We start from the raw sequence: 21,290 nt of genomic DNA, 5'->3' as shown, positions 1-21,290 counted from the left end.
AGTACCTGGAGGCACATGACAGATAGGCCAAAGCCAGCATAGTTTCCAGAAAGGAAAATCCTGCCTGACAAACCTACTGCAATCCTTTGAGGAAATTACAAGCAGGGTAGACAAAGGAGATGCAGTAGATGTGGTGTACTTGGAATTTAAGAAGGCATTTAACAAGGTGCTGCACATGAGGCTGCTTAGCAAGATAAGAGCCCATGGAATTACAGGGAAGTTAGTAGTGTGGGTGGAGCATTGGCTGGTCGGCAGAAAACAGAGAGTGGGAATAAAGGGATCCTATTCTGGCTGCTGGTTACCAGTGGAGTTCCACGGGTCGGTGTCGGGACCGTTGCTTTGGACTACAATGTTAATTGGTTTGTGGCTAAATTTGCTGATGATACAAAGATAGGTGGAGGAGCAGGTAGTGTTGAGGAAACAGAGAGCCTGCAGAGAGACTTAGATAGTTTAGGGGAATGGGCAAAGAAGTGGCAAATGAAATATAATGTTGGAAAGTGTATGGTCATGCACTTTGGTGGAAGAAATAAATGGTCAGACTATTATTTAGAAGGGGAGAGAATTCAAAATGCAGAGATGCAAAGGAACTTGGGAGTTCTTGTGCAGGATTCTCTAAAGGTTAACCTCCAGGTTGAGTTGGTTGTGAAGAAGGCGAATGCAATGTTATATATGAGGTATAGAATATAAGAGCAGGAATGTGATGTTGAGGATCTATAAGGCACTTGTGAGACCACACGTGGAGTATTGTATGCAGTTTTGCGCTCCTTATTTTAGAAATGATATACTGACATTGTAGGGAGTTCAGAGAAGATTCACGAGAATGATTCCAGGAATGAAAGGGTTACCATATGAGGATCGTCTGGCAGCTCTTTGGCTGTATTCCTGGAGTTCAGGAGAACGAGAGGGGATCTCATAGAACAGATTAGATATGGCAAAGTTATTTCGCATGGTAGGGGAGTCTAGGACAAGAGGGCACGACTTCAGGATTGAAGGATGTCCATTTAGAATAGAGATGCAGAGAAATTACTTTGGTTAGAGGGTGGTAAATCTGTGGAATTTGTTTCCATGAGTGGCTGTGGAGGCCAAGTCATTGGGTGTATTTAAGGCAGAGATAGAGAGAGGTTCTTGATTAGCCAGGGCATCAAAGGGTATGGGGTGAAAGCAGGGGAGTGGGGATGACTGGAAGAATTGGATCAGCCCATGATTGAATGGTGGAGCAGGCTTCAAGGGCCAAATGGCCTACTTCTGCTTCTATAGCTTATGGTCTTACATAACTCTCCATTATGCTATAGAACATAGAACATTAAAGAGTGAAGGTGAAGGGTTATGGCTACAGGTTATTCCCCGAACATAAAAGTAGGAAAGAGTGGAAGGGCCTGTTAGTGGAAAGCCTCTTAATCACAAGCACCAGCAGATGCTGAAGGTCTTCCTGGATATGGGCCCTTTTGCCAAACTGCTTATGGGTGCCATGAAACATTTGTGGTGATGAAAAAAGAAGCAGTCTTAGCATTGCAGTTTATATTTTATATAGTCACGGCAAATCCTGCAGCCCCGTGTCTGTGGGTCTCTGCCTGTCCGCTGGGGTAGTCGAAGGCACAAGGTCTGGGCAGCCGAGTCTGAATGTGAGACTGCTGGAGGCTGGTGAACGAGAAAATGAACTGTCTTGGTGTCAGAGGACTGTGTCTATGTGGGTGGGAGGAACGGGTCTTGTTTTACAGCTGTTGTTTTAGAACATAGAACACAGAACATTACAACACAGTGCAGGCATTTCAGTCCACAATGTTGTGCTGATCCTTTAACCTTCTCTAAAATCAATCTAACCTGAGAAGATCCTGAGATACAGGATTTATGAACATTTGGAGAGGTATAATATGGTTAGGAATAGTGCCTTACGAGCCTGATTAAATTTGTTGAGGATGTGACTAAACACATTGATGAAGGAAGAGTAGTAGATGTAGTATAAATGGATTTCAGCAAGGCATTTGACAAGGTACCTCATGTAAGGCTTATTGAGAAAGTAAGGAGGCATGGGATCCAAGGGGACATTGCTTTGTGGATCCAGAACTGGCTTGCCCACAGAAGGCAAAGAGTGGTGGTAGACGAGTCATATTCTGCATGGAGTTGGGTGACCAGTGGTGTGCCTCAGGGATCTGTTCTGGGACCCCTACTCTTTGTGATTTTTATAAATGACCTGGATGAGGAAGTGGAGGGATGGGTTAGTAAATTTGCTGATGACACAAAGGTTGGGGATGTTGTGGATAGTGTGGAGTGCTGTCAGATGTTACAGTGGGACATTGATAGGATGCAAAACTGGGCTGAGAAGTGGCAGATGGAGTTCAACTCAATTAAGTGTGAGGTGGTTCATTTTGGTAGGTAAAATATGATGGCAGAGTATAGTATTAATGGTAAGACTCTTGGCAGTGTGGAGGATCAGAGGGATCTTGGGGTCTGAGTCATTAGGACACTCAGAGTTGCTGCGCAGGTTGACTCTGTAGTTAAGAAGGCATACGGTGCATTGACCTTCATCAACTGGGATTGAGTTTAAGAGCCGAGAGGACCCTATATAGGACCCTGGTCAGACCCCACTTGGAGTACTGTGCTCAGTTCTGGTCGCCTCCCTACAGGAAGGATGTGGAAGCTATAGAAAGGGTGCAGAGGAGATTTACAAGGATGTTGCCTGGATTGGGGAGCATGCCTTATGAGAATAGGTTGAGTGAACTCGGCCTTTTCTCCTTGGAGTGACGGAGGATGAGATGTGACCTGATAGAGGTGTACAAGATAATGAGAGGCATTGATCGTGTGGATAGTCAGAGGCTTTTTCCCCAAGACTGAAATGGCTAGCATGAGAGGGCATAGTCTTACAGTGCTTGGAAGTAGGAACAGAGGAGATGGCAGGGGTAAGTTTTTTTACTCAGAGTGGTGAGTAGGTGGAATGGGCTGCCGGTGGTGGCGGATGTGATAGGGTCTTTTACGAGACTCCTTGATAGGTACATGGAGCATAGAAAAATGGAGGGCTATGGGTAAGCCTAGGTAGTTCTAAGGTAGGAACATGTTCGGCACAGCTTTGTGAGCCATAGGACCTGTATTGTGCTGTAGGTTTTCTGTTTTCTATATAACCCTTCCCTCCTCCATTTTTCTATCATTCATGTGCCCATCTAAGAATTTCTTAAATGTCCCTGGTTTTATCTGTCCCTGGCAATATGTTCTACACACCCATCAGTCTGTGTGAAAAACTTACCTGACACTCCCCCATACTTTCCTCTGATCACCATAACAATTTCCATCCTGTACTAACTGTTCACTCTACCTATGCCTCTCATGATCTTGTACTCCTCTCAACCCCCTTCTTTCCAAAGGGAATAGCCCCAGCTTGCTCGACCTTTCCTCATAAGACATGCTCTCTAATCCTAGTAGCATCCTGGTTAATCTCTTCTATATCCTTTCTAAAGCTTCCACATCCTTCTATGAGACAAATACTACTGAACACAACATTCTAAGTATGGCCTAACTAGGGTTTTATAGAATCAGAATCAGACTTAATTTGACCCGTGAATTAGATTTCTAGAACAGCAACATTACCTCGTGGCTCTTTAACTCAATCTCCTGACAAATGAAGGCCAACACACCATATACCTTCTTAACCACCCTCTCAACTTCCGATTTGTTCTTGTTGGGTTCCGTGTTGTTCTGCCAACCATTATGGGCATGCTCGGTTGGCGCCAGAAGTGTGCCCCCAGCGCCTCCTCGGACTTCTTTGGTTAACACAGACAACGCATTTCACTGTATGATTCAATTTACATGTGATAAGTGAACTCAAATCTTGAAATTTTATATATATATTCTATGCCTTCAACACTGTTTATAATGATCATTACTTTTCCTGCGAAGACTGTGGTTACAGACACTGAAGTCTCAGGGGTTATTTCGATGCAGGTCGCCTTACGCCTGAATAATATCCACTGGCAAGAGCACGTGAACCGGACCGGGCGGCAGCCTGTGAATTAGTCCATACGCTTGATCAATGTAGATTGCTCCACAATTTGGAGAAGGAATTCGGAGGATCAGAACGGGAGTGCGGAGGGAGACATTTTGATTTTTTCTTCTTCTCATTGGAGTTAAGAGAGGTGGGACTGTGCAGGCGTGTGACGTCGGGCAGTGAAGCGGGGAAGATTCAAAAAGGACACAGCCTTATACAGCGGGCAGCGGAGTGAGCCGGGAGCAGAGTGAAGGCTTAAGGGCTTTGGCTGAACGGGCTTAGGCAGAAACGGGCGAGGCAAGGTAGGTTTAGGTTTCAGATTTTCCTGTTACTTGAGGAAAGGGGAGGTATGAGTGTGAGGGCAGCTTGTTGTTCTCGGTGTCGGATGTGGGAGGTCCTGGATTCTCCTAGCATCCCCGACGTCCACATCTGCACCAGGTGCGCCGAGCTGCAGCTCCTAAGGGACTGTGTTAGGGAACTGGAGCTCCAGCTCGATGACCTTCATCTGGTCAGGGAGAGTGAGGAGTTGATAGAGAGGAGTTACAGGCAGGTGGTTACACCAGGGCCATGGGAGGCAGACAGGTGGGTCACGGTTAGGAGCGGGAAGGGGAAGAGTCAGGTACTAGAGAGTACCCCAGTGGCTGTACCCCTTGACAATAAGTACTCCTGTTTGAGTACTGTTGGGGGGGGGGGGGACAGCCTACCTGGGGGAAGCAACAGTGGCCGTGCCTCGGGCACAGAGTCCGGCCCTGTAGCTCAGAAGGGTAGAGAAAGGAAGAGGAAGGCAGTAGTAATAGGGGACTCGATATTAGGGGGTCAGATAGGTGATACAATCAGGAGACCCGGAAGGTAGTTTGCCTCCCTGGTGCCAGGGTCCGGGATGTTTGATTGCGTCCAAGATATACTGAAGTGGGAGGGTGAGGAGCCAGAGGTCATGGTACATATAGGTACCAATGACATAGGTAGGAAGAGGTCCTGAAAGGAGAATATAGGGAGTTAGGAAGGCAGTTGAGAAGAACTGCAAAGGTAGTAATCTCAGGATTACTGCCTGTGCCACGCGACAGTGAGAATAGAAATAGGATGAGGTGGAGGATAAATGCGTGTCTGAGGGATTGGAGCAGGGAGCAGGGATTCAAGTTTCTGGATCATTGGGACCTCTTTTGGGGCAGGTGTGACCTGTACAAAAAGGATGGGTTACACTTGAATCCGAGGGGGACCAATATCCTGGCAGAGAGATTTGCTAAGGCTACTGGGGAGACTTTAAACTAGAATGGTTGCGGGGTGGGAATCAATTTGAAGAGACTAGGGGAGAGGAGGTTAGTTCACAAATAGAGAAAGCTAGTAGACAGTGTGTGAGGCAGTATAGGCAGTGATAGAGAAGGGGAGTGCTCAGACCGAAGATGTAGGGGAGAAGGAAGGAAAAGATAATAAAGTTGTTTGCACCGTTAGGGATAAACAGAGCGGAAGAGGTGGAGAGTTTCTTAAATGCATCTATTTTAATGCTGGGAGCATTGTAAGAAAGGTGGATGAGCTTAGAGCATGGATTGATACCTGGAAATATGATGTTGTAGCTATTAGTGAAACATGGTTGCACGAGGGGTGTGATTGGCAACTAAAGATTCCTGGATTTCGTTGCTTCAGGTGTGATAGAATTGGAGGGACAAGAGGGGGAGGTGTTGCATTACTTGTCCGAGAAAATATTACAGTAGTGCTTTGGCAGGATAGAGGGCTCGTCTAGGGAGCCTATTTGGGTGGAATTGAGGAATGGGAAAAGGTGTATTAACACTTATAGGGGTGTATTATAGACCGCCTAATGGGGAACAAGAATTGGAGGAGCAGATATTTGTAGTAAGCACAAGTTTGTGATTGTGGGAGATTTTAATTTTCCACACATAGACTGGGAAGCCCATTCTGTAAAAGGGCTGGATGGTTTGGAGTTTGTAAAATGTGTGCAGGATAGTTTTTTGCAGCAATACATAGAGGTACCAACTAGAGAAGGGGCAGTGTTGGATCTCCTGTTAGGGAATGAGATAGGTCAGGTGACGGAGGTATGTGTTGGGGAGCACTTCGGGTCCAGTAATCACAATACCATTAGTTTCAATATAATTATGGAGAAGGATAGGACTGGACCCAGTCCAGTTGAGATTTTTGATTGGAGAAAGGCTAACTTTGAGGAGATGCAAAAGGATTTAGAAGGAGTGGATTGGGACAATTTGTTTTATGGGAAGGATGTAATAGAGAAATGGCGGTCATTTAAATTTTGAGGGTACAGACTCTTTATGTTCCTGTTAGGTTGAAAGGAAAGGTTAAAAGTTTGAGAGAGCCATGGTTTTCAAGGGATATTGGAAACTTGGTTCGGAAAAAGAGAGAGAGATCTACAATAAATATAGGCAGCATGGAGTAAATGAGGTGCTCGAGGAATATAAAGAATGTAAAAAGAATCTTAAAGAAATTAGAAAAGCTAAAAGAAGCTATGAGGTTGCTTTGGCAAGTAAGGTGAAAATAAATCCAAAGGGTTTCTACAGTTAATAGCAAGAAGATAGTGAGGGATAAAATTGGTCCCTTAGAGAATCAGAGTGGACAGCTATGTGTGGAACCAAAAGAGATGGGGGAGATTTTGAACAATTTCTTTTCATCGGTATTCACTAAGGAGAAAGATATTGAATTGTGTATGGTAAGGGAAACAAGTAAGGTAGTTATGGAAACTATGATGATTAAAGAAGAGGAAGTACTAGAGCTTTTAAAGAATATAAAAGTGGATAAGTCTCCGGGTCCTGACAGGATATTCCCTGGGACCTTGAGGGAAGTTAGTGTAGAAATAGCAGGGGCTCTGACAGAAATATTTCAAATGTCATTAGAAACGGGGATGGTGCCAGAGGATTGGTGTACTGCTCATGTGGTTCCATTGTTTAAAAAGGGTTCTAAGAGTAAACCTAGCAATTATAGGCCTGTAAGTTTGACGTCAGTGGTGGGTAAGTTAGTGGAAAGTATTCTTAGAGATGGTATATATAATTACCTGGATAGACAGGGTCTGATTAGGAACAGTCAACATGGACTTGTGCGTGGAAGGTCATGTTTGACAAATCTCATTGAATTTTTTGAAGAGGTTACGAGGAAAGTTGACGAGGGTAAATCAGTAGATGTTGTCTATATGGACTTCAGTAAGGCCTTCGACAAGGTTCTGCACGAAAGGTTCAGTCATTAGAAGAGTGGGCTGAAAGATGGCAGATGGAGTTTTAATGCTGAGAAGTGTGAGGAGCTACATTTTGGTAGGAATAATCAAAATAGGATATACATGGTAAATGGTAGGGCATTGAGGAATGCATTAGAACAGTGTGATCTAGGAATAATGGTGCACAATTCCTGGAAGGTGGAATCTCATGTGGATAGGGTGGTGAAGAAAGCTTTTGGTATGCTGGCTTTTATAAATCAGAGCATTGAGTATAGGAGTTGGGATGCAATGTTAAAATTGTACAAGGCATTGGTGAGGCCAAATTTGGAGTATTGTGTACAGTTCTGGTCACTGGATTATAGGAAAGATGTCAACAATATAGAGAGAGTACAGAGGAGATTTACTAGAATCTTACCTGGGTTTCAGCACCTAAGTTACAGAGAAAGGTTGAACAAGTTAAGTCTTTATTCTTTGGAGCGTAGAAGGTTGAAGGGGGACTTCATAGAGGTATTTAAAATTATGAGGGGGATAGACAGAGGCTTTTTCCATTGAGAGTAGGGGAGATTCAAACAAGAGGACATGAGTTGAGAGTTAAAGGGCAAAAGTTTAGGAATAACACGAGGGGGAATTTCTTTACTCAGAGAGTGGTAGCTGTGTGGAATGAGCTTCCAGTAGAAGTGGTAGAGGCAGGTTTGATATTGTCATTTAAAGTAAAATTGGATAGGTATATGGACAGGAAAGGAATGGAGGGTTATGGGCTGAGTGCAGGTCAGTGGGACTAGGTGAGAGTAAGCGTTCGGCACGGACTAGAATGGCCGAGATGGCCTGTTTCTGTGCTGTAATTGTTATATATAAAACCTGTGGACGGAACCACTGAACGCGCCTGGACATCGGTACCCAATATCCAGTCCCCACTGATGGTTGTTTGTAGGGACACACACGCACACACACCAGGCGGTTTCTGACTGTCTTTATTTCTCAGTTATCACGCCATTGCTGCTCGCCAGACTAACTGCGACCATTAAACCTGTATACACGCCGACTTGCTCCGTCCGTTCATGGAGTTTATATACGCATCGAAAACCAGTGAGGACCTATCGTCCCCATCTTCACATCGACAGGCTATCGCCCGATCTCTCCACAGCACCGGCTGACATCATGGGCCCCACGTCGGTGTGTCTCCGCGCATATCCGGGACCACAGACTGGCAGCCGAACTATTTCAACCTCCGTTTGCCCTTGCTGTGCCGGAGATTTGTGAGGATTCGGGGGTCTCTGCTGGGCCACCCGTGAGGCAGCTGTATGAGGGGAGGGTGGAGGGTAATGCAGTGTGTGAGGGGAAGACAGGCAGAGGAGGTGGGAGGTCTCAGCCCCACTATGGGAGGGTGGCAGGTAGGAGGGTTGGGGATCAAACTGATTGTCCAGTGAGGGCAAGGGTGACAGAAGGGTAAGGGGGCAGAGGGTGAGAAACAGGGATGCGATTTAGCGAGGGTGGGGGCGAGTGAGAGTGAGACAGAAGCATAAAAAGAGAATGTGAGTGAGGCGGAGGGTAGAGAGAGCGAACAAAGAGATTGAGAGAGAGAATTGGAGGATAAGAGTGAGTCAGAGGGTAAGAGAAGAGGCCAGATGGTGAGGGTGTGGAAAGGGGATCAGAGATATAGAGTATATGGGAAGAGAGATATACAGAAGGTGTGAGAGAGGGTCAGAGAATGAAGGGGGGACAGAAGTTCAGAGAACAGCAAAAAGTGAGAAACTAAAATGTGAAAAAGGAGGCAGAGAAGGGCTCGGGAAGAGAGTGTGCGTGCGAAAGGGAGAGATGGACAGAATGATGGAAATTGAGGACAAGATACAGACAGACACCTGGAACCTCCCTGAACCTGATTCATGACTCCCGACACTGCCTCACTTTCCATCACAATTTCTTGCTAATCATACCTCCCAGTCTTGTGCAGAGCTCTCAAGGAGAGAGAATTCATAGAATTCACAACCTTGCTTCTGTCCCAGGTGGACCCGAGACCGGCTGGCTGTTCTGAACTCCGTGGCGTGGGATGTACAGTACTGGTTTGGGCTATACCTCCACACAGCTCAGTAATATTACCCCTCATTCTTCGAACCTTCAGCAACATTAGGCTAACCCTCATCTTTCCCAATGGACAACACTCGTTCCCAGATACTAATAAGTGGTATCTATATTGTACTTGCTGTGAGGTAAGTGTTGTGTAATCTTCAGAGTGGAGACCAAATATGCACATGGTCTTCCTGGTGGGATCTCATCCCAAACTGGGATAATTACAGTTTCTCACTTTTCACCTCAAGGAACAATCTCGAACCTTTTGAAATCCAACCCCTCAGCAATAAAGGCTACCGTTTCCTCTACGCTACTGGCTTGGTGATTTATTTAATTTTTATTGCATTTAGAGATCCACCATGGAATGGGTCCTTCCAGCTCAATGAACCTCACCGTTCAGCAACCCACCTACTTAACCCTCGACTAATCACAGGACAATTTACAATGACAAACTAATCTACTAACCACCCTGTCTTTGGACTGTGTGAGGAAACCCACACAGTTCACAAGGAGAACATAAAAACTCCTTTATAGGCAGTGCCGGAACTGAACTCGGACCTACAACGCCCTGAACAGTAATAGTGTCACACTAACTGCTGCACTACCATGGTGGCCTCATGTAAACTTAAATCCTGACCATGTGTTTGAGTCTTTCACCTCATGTCAATGTTTTACCTCCTTGTTCTACACATTTTACCCCATCCAGGGGGAGAAGGAAAGAGATGGAGAGAAGGTGAGATACTGGGGGTGGAGGGGCTGCAAGACTAGGATGTGTGTGTTAGAGAGAGAGAGAGGGAGAGAGAGAGAGTCAGTCAGAGATTGGAAAAGAGCAAAGGAGAGAAAAATAGGATGAGATAGAGAGGACAGTAAAAGCAGAATGGAAGTCTCTAAGAACCAAACTGAGGAAATCAGGGGCACTGGATATTGGCACTGTGGGCAATTTTGAGTTTGTGTGTGACAGAAAAGGACACAAGGGATCTCCAAAGTGCAATTAAAGGCAGGGAGATATGGTTGGAAGTGGGAATTAAAACCAGCTTTATGTTAACTGTGTGGTCCTTTCTAGTGATGTTGAGTCAGGTAAGTCTGGGGCGTTGGAAGAGAGTGAAAGAGAGAGACAGACTGACAGAGAAACACAGAGAAAGAGTGTAGGAGAGGGAGAGAGAGAGGGAGGGAGAGACAGAGTCAGAGAGAAAGAGAGAGGGAGAAAGGTTGAAGGGAGAGAGAGAGAGAGAGATAGGTAGAGTATGAGAGAGAGAGAGAGAGGAGGGTGCATTGGCCATTGTGAGGGCATAGTACCAGAGAGAGGAGAAGAGGAGGAGGGTGAGCGAGTGGGAAGAAGGGGCTGAGACAGGAAGCTGAAGGGAAGGAGAGTAGACAGTGGAGAGAGGCTGGTGATGTACAGGGTGAAGGCTGGAAAGGTTGCTGAAAGGTGAGGTCAACAAGAGACTGGGACAGGGGCTGAGTGGACAGGGCCAATATTGAGTTGGGACAAAGGCTGCATGAGAGACCGTGGCACCCAGTTAAGGGGCCAGGAGGGGTTTCAGGAGGGATGTCTTCCCCCCAGCAACATTTTACTCCAAATGGGGTCTTAACCTCCGTCAGGTCAGGGGGAGGGTAGGACAATGGGATTGAGAGGAAGTCAGTCAGCCATTATGGAATGGCAGAGCAGACGTGATGGGCTGAATGGCCTAATTCTGCTCCTACATCTTAGGGTTTTATGGACTTTAGGGAGGTCACTCCCCAAAATCTCTCCATGGCCACTTCTTCCTACAACCTTTTTCAGAGCCCTGTACTAGTCCCAATGTGTCTGCAGTTCCCTGTGTAGCTGCAACCAGTTCTAACCTCTCTCTTCACCAGATCACCCCTCACTCCAAGGACAGATGAGGGAGCTGAGGAGTTACTGCAATAAAGTAGGCTTGGAGGTTAAAGAGATCATGATGTGGAACCGAGGGTAGGTTCATGGAGCCAGTGGTATTTTCCGACTCCTGTTCCTTCAGGTCGGGAATTTCTTCCCAGAATCTCTCTGGCACTCACAGCATTTCTCCTGCTGTCTGCTCCTCTAATCCTGGACTGCAACATTCCTTGGGTTAGTTTCCTCCTCAGTGAGCGGTTAACTGAGCTGGGCGAGAGGCAGCTAAGACACCAGAGACTCTGCAGCTATTGGTAATCTTGAGCAACGCATACCAAATACTGGAGGAACTCAGCAGGTCAGGCAGCATTATGGAGAGGAGTAAATAGTTGACGCTTTGGGCTGAGACCCTTCATCAGGACTGGAAAGGAAGGGGGCAGAAACCAGAATAAGAAGGTGGAGGGTTGAGGAAGAGAAAGGTGAAGGGGAAGACGGGTGAGTGGGAGGAGAGGGGAGTAGAAGTAATAAAGATACAAGATTCTGTAGCTACTTGAGATCTGGAGTTACACACACACAAAGTACTAGAGGTACTCAGTAGGTCAGGCAGCATCTATGGAGGAGGTTTCTGGCCAAACCCCTTTATTGAGATCAAGTTAGAAGCTGGGAGGTGATAGGTCAGAGACGTAAAGGCCTGAAGAAGTTTCTGTCCTTTTCCTTTTCAGTCCTGATGAAGTGTCCCAGCCTGAAACATTAACTATTTATTCCACTCCATAGATGCTGCCTGACAGGCTGAGTTCCTCCAGCATTTTGTATGTGCGTGTTGCTCAAGATCTTACAGACTGCTCTCCGACCCCACACTGCTACACAGCAGCTCACCCACCCTCTCTCTGCCGCCCCACTTGTCTGTTGAAAGCCTTGGGTTCACGGGGGATATACAAAGCAGGGTCTAAATGACTGATGCAAGCCACTGGCATTTAGCTGTCTTCCAGCTAAACCTCCAACAGGGAGATCGATGGAGGAAATGTTTTGGGCCGAGGCCCTTTATCGGGATCAATACTAGTGGCTGGAGCTTAATATGATCTAAGTACACAGATGTTGAAGGGGTCTCCCCCTCTGTTTTTTTGCTTGTTAGCTCTTGTGCTGTGCAATAATCCACTGCAATTTTTAAAGCAAGGTGTATGCCCGCACTAGGGCACACACTCGTGTGTGTGTTGCGATGCACGCTTCACCCTGGCGTGTACGCACAAGTATAAAAATATATGCAGAAATCCCCACCAGCCGCTGTGTAGGCCAACACTCTCTGAGCTCAACGTGCTTCCAGCGATGATACAGAGACCCCCTGAAACGGAAGTCGCTGTTTCCTCTGCCAAGAGTCACACCCCCCTCCCACCCTTCTGGACAAGGGCTTGGTTCTATTACCCTGACCCTAGACCAATCACAAGAGCCTGTGATATCAGTTACTTCTGACCGTCCCCTCCCTTCCACACAGTGTGGAGACGCCGGCAATCTCCCAGGGACAGGGGGAGTGGGGGAAGGGGGTCTCAGCCGGCAGAGGACACGGTGAGAGATGAGGTGCTGGGGGAGCTGTTTGGAGGGCACCTGCCTCTTTCGGGCAAGATTGACAGACGATTGAATAAGTTAATGTTAGATGGAAGGCTGAGCACTCTGAGCTGAGCGTACAATGACCAGCCTCATCTTCTGAACACTGTCCAAGTGACACAGAGAGAGCCATTTGGCCTGCCACTTCTAAGCCTAGTCCTGCCTCTCGGCTCCTGCTGAGTGGGTCTGGAGCAATGGGGCTGACGAGGGAAAGGTGGAGGAGGGGTGGGAATCAAGTGGGAGAGGAGAGGCAAGGAAGGAGGGGTGCTGCCTCTGCTGCGGCTGTTCTCTGCCCCCTCACCTCCCCCACCCAACACATCCTCCGCATCCCACCCACACAGACCTCCTCTGAGCTCACAAGCCAACACAAGGAGTTGGGGTATGTGCAGCAGGGCGAGGGGGACTTCCTTACTGTTACCAGGGCAAAAATCACATCTATTTAATCCCACAGCCCACCTCCCCACCAGTCCTGGTTCAGTTCTTGTTTGCCAGACAATCCCCGAGGACACATCGGTGGTTGAGGAGGGGAAGGTGGTTCAGATGCACGCTGACTGGAATGTTCCGTGAGCCCGCCCCGCTCGGTGTTCTGAGGGTGGAGTGGAGCGAGGGGGTCACTGGGCTCCCGGATTACCGCTGGGGGTGGTAGGCCGTGAGGAGATGCCGCTGTAAGTGCGTAGCAGGACCCGGTGCCTGGTGAGGGTCTCGGCTCTCCTGCGCTGGTGATGGACCAGGAACTCCTTCAGCCGGGTGGTGGTGAAGGTCAGAGTCTGTCTCCTCAGCTTCATAAGGTAGTTGTCCTGCATCCAGGGGTTGGCATGGCACTCCTTAACTGAGGGACGAGACCTGGGACCAAAGAGGACACCGTCAGTGATACGAAACCCAACAATACCTGATCCCTAACTCCACCCCAACCCCACCCAATCCAACCCCAAACACTAAACCCCAATACCAATCAATCCTAACATTAACCTATTCACCCAATCTAAATACTACCCACCCAACCTCAACCACTCAACTGGACATCACCCAACCATAACCACACCCTACCACAACCTCAACAATATCCACTTAAGCCCAACTCCAGCCACCCAAATTAAACACCTCCACACAATCCAACCCAATCCCAAAATCACCCAATCTCAACGCCACATACTCAATCCAACCCCAACAACACCCTCCACGCCAACCAGCCAAAGCAACACCAACAACACCCATCCCAACCCCACCACGCCCATCACATCACACACTCACTAAACTCCAAAAACACCTGATCCCGACCCCACCTACCTGACCCCAATACCATCTATCCAACCTCATCTCGAACACACTCACAACCGAATCCCAACCCCACTGGCGCAACCCATCCTCAACATCACCAACCCAACCCCAACACCACCCTCCACACCAACCACCCAACTGATACCCATCACCCAACCCACCAAACAACTCATCTAATCTCATCAATTGAAACCCCAACACCATCCATTCCGACTCCACCCACCCAACCTCAACACCATCCATCCCAACTCCACCCACCCAACCTCAACACCATTCATGACTGAATCTCAGCATCACCCACCCAACTTAACTCAACACCAATGTCAACCCCAAACCCACCAATTCATTCCCACCCAACCCCAATACCACCAACTCAATACACTGCACACTCACCTAACGCAGCACTATCACCATTCATCACCACCACCACCATGTAACCAAACCCCAATACTCAATACCAGTCACCCAATCTGACCCACGGGGCACCCAATCCTTGCCCACAATCCAAACCACCAGGTACTCACTGAACCAAATCCCACCACCACTCACCCAATCTAAACCACCTGCTACCTAACCCTTCACCTCCCCAACCCAACTTATCTCATACCAACCCAACCCAACCCAATTCCAATAGCAAGACCCAATCCCCACACAACCCACACATCATCAATCCCATCCCACCAACCCATTGTCCAACTACCCACCCCAATCTAGTAAGACTGAAATTGGGAAGCCTCTCTGCACACAAGAGGAAGTAGAACGTGTAACTGCTGTCACTAAGAAAAGTGATGGTTCAGTTGAGAGCAACATTAATGACTGAGGCTGAGCCTTCTTGGACCAATGTAGGGAGCAGGAGCTATAACTCATAGCTGGCTCACTCCAGTTTAATACTGGCACAGACTATTTGTGGGTAAATTATCTTTTTCTGACAGTTTCCTCTGTTTATTTTAGAGCCGCTTAGTGTAAAAAGACAAAGTATTCTCTATTTAACCCTGTCCTAGGTGTGTGTGGTGGGACAATGCAGAGAAAGCTTCTCTCTGTGTCTGACTTTGGGAGTGTGTTAAGGGACTGTGTAGAGGGAGCATCTCTCTGTGTCTGGTCCCAGGAGTGTATGATGTGATGTTGTAAAGGGAGCTTCAATCTGTGTCTGAGACTGGGGGTGTGTGATGGGACAGTGTAGAGGGAGCTTTGCTCTGTGTCTGACCCTGGGAGTGTGTGATGGGACAGTGTAGAGGGAGCTTCACTCTGTGTCTGACCCTGGGAGTGTGTGATGGGACAGTGTAGAGGGAGCTTCACTCTGTGTCTGACCCTGGGAGTGTGTTAAGGGACTGTGTAGAGGGAGCATCTCTCTGTGTCTGGTCCTAGGAGTGTATGATGTGATGCTGCAAAGGGAGCTTCAATCTGTGTCTGACCCTGGGAGTGTGTGATGGGACAGTGTAGAGGGAGCTTCGCTCTATGCCTGACCCTAGGAGTTCATGAAGGGACAATGTAGAGGGAGTTTCACTCTATCCTGTGTTCAAGGCTAGGTCTGATGAAAAAGGACACCAAACTGAAAGTGAAGATGGAGGAGCTGGTGTCTGACACACTGTGATATCAGACATTGGGACAAATACTCACGCTGGAAACATGCAGAGCATTCGTTTGAGGAAGTGTGCGGCATTCTGCGAGGCGTTAGGGTAGCACTTGGTGAGGTCAAACTGTGCCAACTTTATTCTGTTCTCTGTCTCCTCTGGGTCTGTTGCAGCAAAGGGCGATCGCCCACTCAACCTGGAACACATGTCACACCAGCCATGAGGAAGCTACATCCAACACTTTCCCACTTCCCTGGATCCACGCGGACCCTTTCTACCATGACCAGTTGCAGATCAGAACTCCGCGATGTAAGTTTAATTTTCTTAATTGCATTTGTAAATGTAAAGATTTAATGATGAGCTTTTGTCTCGTGTATATTGAAACAGTGAAATGCATCATTTGCATCAACGACCGACACAGTTCGCAGTGTGAGCAGCCGCAAGTGTCGCCATGCTTGTGTCACCAACGTGCCCACAGCTTACTAATCGTAACCCGTACGCCTTTGGAATGTGGGAAGAAATCGGAGCATCGGAGGAAACTCGTGTGGTTATGGAAGAATGTACAAACTCCGTATAGACAGTGTCGGGAATTGAACCTCGATCACTGGTGCTGTAATAGCATGACGCTAATTGTGCTATCGTGTTGCCCTATACCAAAGGTACATTGAAAAGTTCCTTTTGCATTCTGTTCATACGGATCAAATCACTACACAGTGCATTGAGGTGGGCAAGCCAAAACATTAAGAGAATGCAGAATAGAGTCATAGAACATGACTGCACAGAAACAGACTCTTCGACCATCTAGTCCATATTGGCCTGGCCTTCTGCTTGTTCCAATCTACATCTGGATCACAGTCCTCCATACCTATCCAGTCCATGTACCGCTAAGCTCCTCTTAAATGTTCCAATTCAACCTATATCCACCATTTCCACTGGCAGCTTGTTCCACACTTGCACCAGCTCTCCCTCAGGTTCCCCTTAAATACCTCACCTTTTACCCTAAGCCTATGACCTCCAGTTCTAGCCTCACCCAAGCCGAGGGGAAATAGCCTGCTTGCGTTCGCCCTATCTACACAGGGAAGATCATAATGAGGTAGATTGTGAGATAGCGTCTATGTGATTGTATTAAGGGACTGTTCAGTGCCTTCTAACAGCTGCCTTGAGCCCGGTAATGTGTGCTTTTAGGCTAGGTTAGTGAGTTATGGGCATGCTCTGTCGGTGCTGGAAGCATGCTGACTCTTGTGGGCTGCCTCCAGCACAATCCTTGGGCTGTGTTGGTTGTTGCTGCAAAATGAAACATTTCGCTGTATGTTTTGATGTACATGTGACAGATGCAACTAATGTTAGTCCAATCGAAATTGATCTCTTCTGCCTAAATAATACCTACATCCCTTTATTCTCTGAAATGCCTTTCTAAGAGCCTCTTAAACACTTATAATGTATCTATCTGCGTCTACCACTAACCCTGGCAGCACCCACTACTCTCTGTGTAAAAAAACCAAGAATCTTCCTTCCCCAGCATGGAAATGTCGGATACCAGAGGACATGCATTCAGGACAAGAGGGGGGAAGTTTAAAGGAGATTTAAGCTTAGACCACACTTGGAATATTGTAACACACACACAAAATGCTGGAGGAACTCAGCAGGTCAGGCAGCATCAAATAAAATCAATACACAGTTGACATTTTGGTCTGAGACCCTTCTTCAGGACAAAGTTTTTGACAGGGGGAGGTTGCCAGCATAAGAAAGATGAGGGAGGGGGAGTTTGTTTTTTTTACACAGAGAGTGGTGGTTGCATGTAACATGCTGCCAGGGCGGTGGTAGAGAGAGAGACATTAGGGACATTTAAGAGAGACTCAGATAGGCACATGGATGAATGAAGAATGGAGGGCCATGCAAGAGGGAAGGTCGCACTGCGAGAGATTTACAGTATCAATAAAACAGGTATCGAGACGGTCTCTTCATAGTTCACTTACACTTGTACACTGTGTTTTATAGGATTGCTTTTATATTTATTGTTTTATTACTTCTTTTATGCTTATTGTGTATTTTTATGCTGCATCAGATAATTTCATTCTCCTTTATGCTCGTCTACTGTCGAACGGCGATAAACAATCTTGAGTCCTGAACTGTAGATTGATCTCAGAGTAGGTTAAAAGGTTGACACAACAACATAGGCAAAAAGGGCTGAACCATGCTGTAGTGTCTATGAGATGTGCAGGCTAAAGTTTTGTTTACAGAGAGTGCTGGTGCCTGGAAGCAGATAAAATAGAGTAATTTAGACAGGCAGGGTGTGGAGGGATTCCAGCCGTGAGCAGACAAGCAGGTTTAGATACTTTGGCTGCATGGTTGACACAGACATTGTGGGCTGAAGGGCCTGTTCCTCTCCTATGTTCTACTGGCTGCGTTGGAGCTGGAGTGTTCTTCCCTTGCCTGTTCCCCATGACACCCTCCCAGCCCCACATGCAAGCACAGGGGGCAGAGTCACTGGCACTGACCCCCTCCCATGGTAAATATAGGCGCCAGAGGAACAGACAACCGGTCAGCAAGCTTTGCCGGCCATCAGGCAGGACGCAGCCCCGGCCGGCCCTTTCCATCATTGTGCTCACACACACCAATAAATGCTCTACTCACATGATGTAGACCAGCACGCCCAGACCCCAGATATCAGCCGGTGGTCCGATGGGGTCGCCCTTCATCATCTCAGGAGCTTGGGGAGGGAGAGGGAGAGAGGTAGAGCAAGGAGAGGAGGTCAGAGAGAGAGGGAGAGAGAGAGAGAAATAGAGAGAGGAAGAGAGATGGAGACAGGGGAAAGAGAAAGAGGTGTTGGGAAATAGGGGCAGAAAGGGTGAAAGAGAGAGTGGGGTGGAAAGACAGAGAGGGTGTGAGAGAGTGAGAAAGAGGGGACAGGAGAGAGGGAAGAGAATGAGAGGTGAGAGAGGGAGAGAGATGGATAGGCAGACAGACAGAGTGACAAAACAAGAGAAAGAATAATCAGTTAGGGATTCTGAGACTACTTAAAAGATACTGGAGGATGTGGGAGAGAGGGATGACGAAAGATGGGAAGAGAGGTTGGAAGGATGGGAGAGAGAAAGAGGGGAAGAGGAGAGAGAGACAGAGAGAAAAAGAGAGAGAGAGAAAACAGGGGAGGAAGAGTGGACAGGGAGAGGAAGAGAGGATGGGGAAGGAAGAGAGGACATGGGAGAGTAGGAAGAGGGACATGTAATGAAAATGAGAGAAGGGGGAGAGCTGATGGGGTTTGGTAAGAGAGGGTGAGATTGCAAGTGAGGGAGCAAGGAAAATTGGATACTGGACTGTGATGAATCATAGAGAGGGAGAGAGAGATGGACAGAGGGGTAGAGAGAATAGAGAGATGGGGAGATGGAGGGAGGGAAAGAGAGAAAGAGAGAGAGAGAAAAAGAGAGAGCGAAAGACATAAAGAGAGGGAGAACAAGGTAATAGTAATAGTAATAGGGTGGAGATCTACAATGCATAATCAAGCACTGGATTTTTGTCCTGAATGCTCCACTGTAATTATTCGGCCACAGGAGGTGATATTTGCAATACTTACAGCCATCTAATTAGACCCACTTTTCTGTTCAGGGGATGACAGTTAGTGACCATCAACTGTAGCAGCAACTCAGACAAAATACCACCAGGAGTGACCAGACACACATGTTCAAGCAGAGGTGTGCGTGCGTACACACACACACACACACACACACACACACACACACACACACACACACACACACACACACACACACACACACACACACACACACACACACACACACACACACACTTTGTGTACTGTGTGCAGATCTGTTTACTAAACTGTAGGAAGGATGTGCCTATGTTGGAGACAGAGCAGAAAGGATTCACGAGGATGTAACCAAGACTGGAGGGTTTGAGTTCTGAGGAGAACTTCAAGATGGCACTGAAATGTGGTCTCTGTTGAGATTGTGGCTCTGACTTGTTTTTTAAGTTTGTAAGGATGGTTTTGGGGACAGAGTGGGGAGTTAGAGGTCAGGTTAGAGACAGGGATGGGGAGGAATTAGAGGTCAGTTTAGGGCTTAGAGACAGGGATGGGGAGGAGTTGGAGGTCAGATCTCCACTCAGTGTTCCATGTTTGAAGTCTAACGACAAAAATGGGTGAGAAAGGACATCTGGAATCAGGACCTCCTCTCTGCGCTCGAATGCTAGCAATGGGGATGACGGACAACCATGATTATCAGGCATGAGGGCCGGTCAGTCAGTACACCCAGAGTTCGAGCCACGGGATCTTGTCTTTGGCTACATACACACACGCATGCACAGTTTCTCAAACACATTCTGTCCCCTACATATTATCAGTCTCTCACATATGCTCTCGCTCTCTCTCTCACACACACCCAATCTCTCACCCACAGACACACACACTCTCTCACACACATAGGCTCTCTCTCACATGGACACACTCACACAAATATACTCACTATCTCTCACATACACTGTCTCTTTCTTACACACACGCTCTTGCTCACATACAGACACCTCCTCCTTTAATTATTCTGGTTGGCCAAGACCTCACTGCCACAGGCACATTTACCCATGACATCCAGTAACCTCTGGCCAGTCACAACAGCTGTGTCCTGCTGGAATCATGCTGCCCTAGAGAGAGGAGAGCTCAGAGAGGGCACTGAGTTCCCTGGACACCATTGGGCAGTAGATTCCCTGTGGATCCTCCTGGATCCCTGGTGGAGAGCAGCCGATGATCCTGAGCCTGGGTCAGTGGGAGAGGGACAAGGGAACATGCTCGGGGGGACACAGGCTCCATACTCACACATGTATTCCAGTGTGCCCACGCGATGCCCCAGAGCCCTAGGCACGATCGGATTGAAGAAGTGGGCACTGCCAAAGTCCACCAGCTTGACGGCATTGAGGAAGGTGACGATGATGTTGTCAGGCTTTATGTCCAAGTGGACGATCCGGCGACTGTGGAGATATTCCAGTCCCTGCAAGATCTGAAGGATATATCCCACCACATCATCCTCCGAGTACCGAAACCTGGGAGAGGAGGGACAGGAGTCAGTGATTGCTCCTCCCAGGCAGGAAACTGTGATGGCTGGACCCATTCTGTAGGCTGACCGATCAAAAAGTATTACTAGCATCTACCCACATCGAAGTTTCGCAAACACAAGCTATTCGGCCCATCAAGTCTATATCAACTACGAACCGCTCATTGACACTAACTCAATGTAAATCCCATTTGAATTTCCTCACATTCCCATCAATTCCCCCGGATTCCATCCCTCCGATTAACCCACCCACCCTATATGTCTTAGGGATGTGGGAGGGAACCAGAGCACCTGGGGAAACCAACGTGGTCACAGAGAAATGTGCAAACTCCACACCCACAGCACCACTGGTGTCAGCTGTCAATGAAACGATGCTGTCAATCAAGTGATCCAAACCATGTTAACCTGTTCTCAAACCACATTACTTTCCTAGTTGTGTGATACTCCTTGTCATTCAAGCAAGTTTACCATCAATCAAATGGTGTCCCTGTTAATTTGGTAAGAATGTAATCTGTCACTTGCCAGTCTTGTGGTCTCCCTGTTAATCTTCATCACCCATGAATCAAACTACATTACCGATCATTAAAATGGTCACTGGTCAATTGGGCCAAGTCACCTGATAATCAAACCACATTCTGTGTTATTGAGACCATGTTATCTGTCAGTGAGACTATATTAACTGCCAATGAGAATTCCAAAACCTAAAATCATAAGTGTG

At 47.5% G+C, this 21,290-nt stretch overlaps 1 protein-coding gene across 10 annotated transcripts in view; it reads right to left on the bottom strand.

The window, feature by feature from the left end:
• Nucleotides 1-8,102: 8,102 nt before the first annotated feature.
• Nucleotides 8,103-21,290, bottom strand: part of spega (striated muscle enriched protein kinase a) — a 705,926-nt gene continuing 692,738 nt past the window's right edge. For 9 of the 10 annotated variants that reach the window (XM_073046262.1, XM_073046255.1, XM_073046256.1 and 6 more), the window contains 4 exons: nucleotides 20,338-20,561; nucleotides 18,147-18,222; nucleotides 15,559-15,708; nucleotides 8,103-13,506 (listed from right to left, as the gene is read on the bottom strand). In XM_073046262.1, the coding sequence (XP_072902363.1) occupies nucleotides 13,275-13,506; nucleotides 15,559-15,708; nucleotides 18,147-18,222; nucleotides 20,338-20,561 (682 nt within the window). In that variant the 3' untranslated portion in view covers nucleotides 8,103-13,274. Of the gene's footprint in view, nucleotides 13,507-15,558; nucleotides 15,709-18,146; nucleotides 18,223-20,337; nucleotides 20,562-21,290 lie in introns of those variants that run through there. The other variant, XM_073046259.1, reaches the window with a different exon arrangement.

The sequence above is a fragment of the Hemitrygon akajei genome, chromosome 5 (assembly GCF_048418815.1).
Source record: "Hemitrygon akajei chromosome 5, sHemAka1.3, whole genome shotgun sequence".
NCBI lineage: Eukaryota > Metazoa > Chordata > Chondrichthyes > Myliobatiformes > Dasyatidae > Hemitrygon > Hemitrygon akajei.
This window is presented reverse-complemented; position numbering and strand designations above follow the sequence as displayed.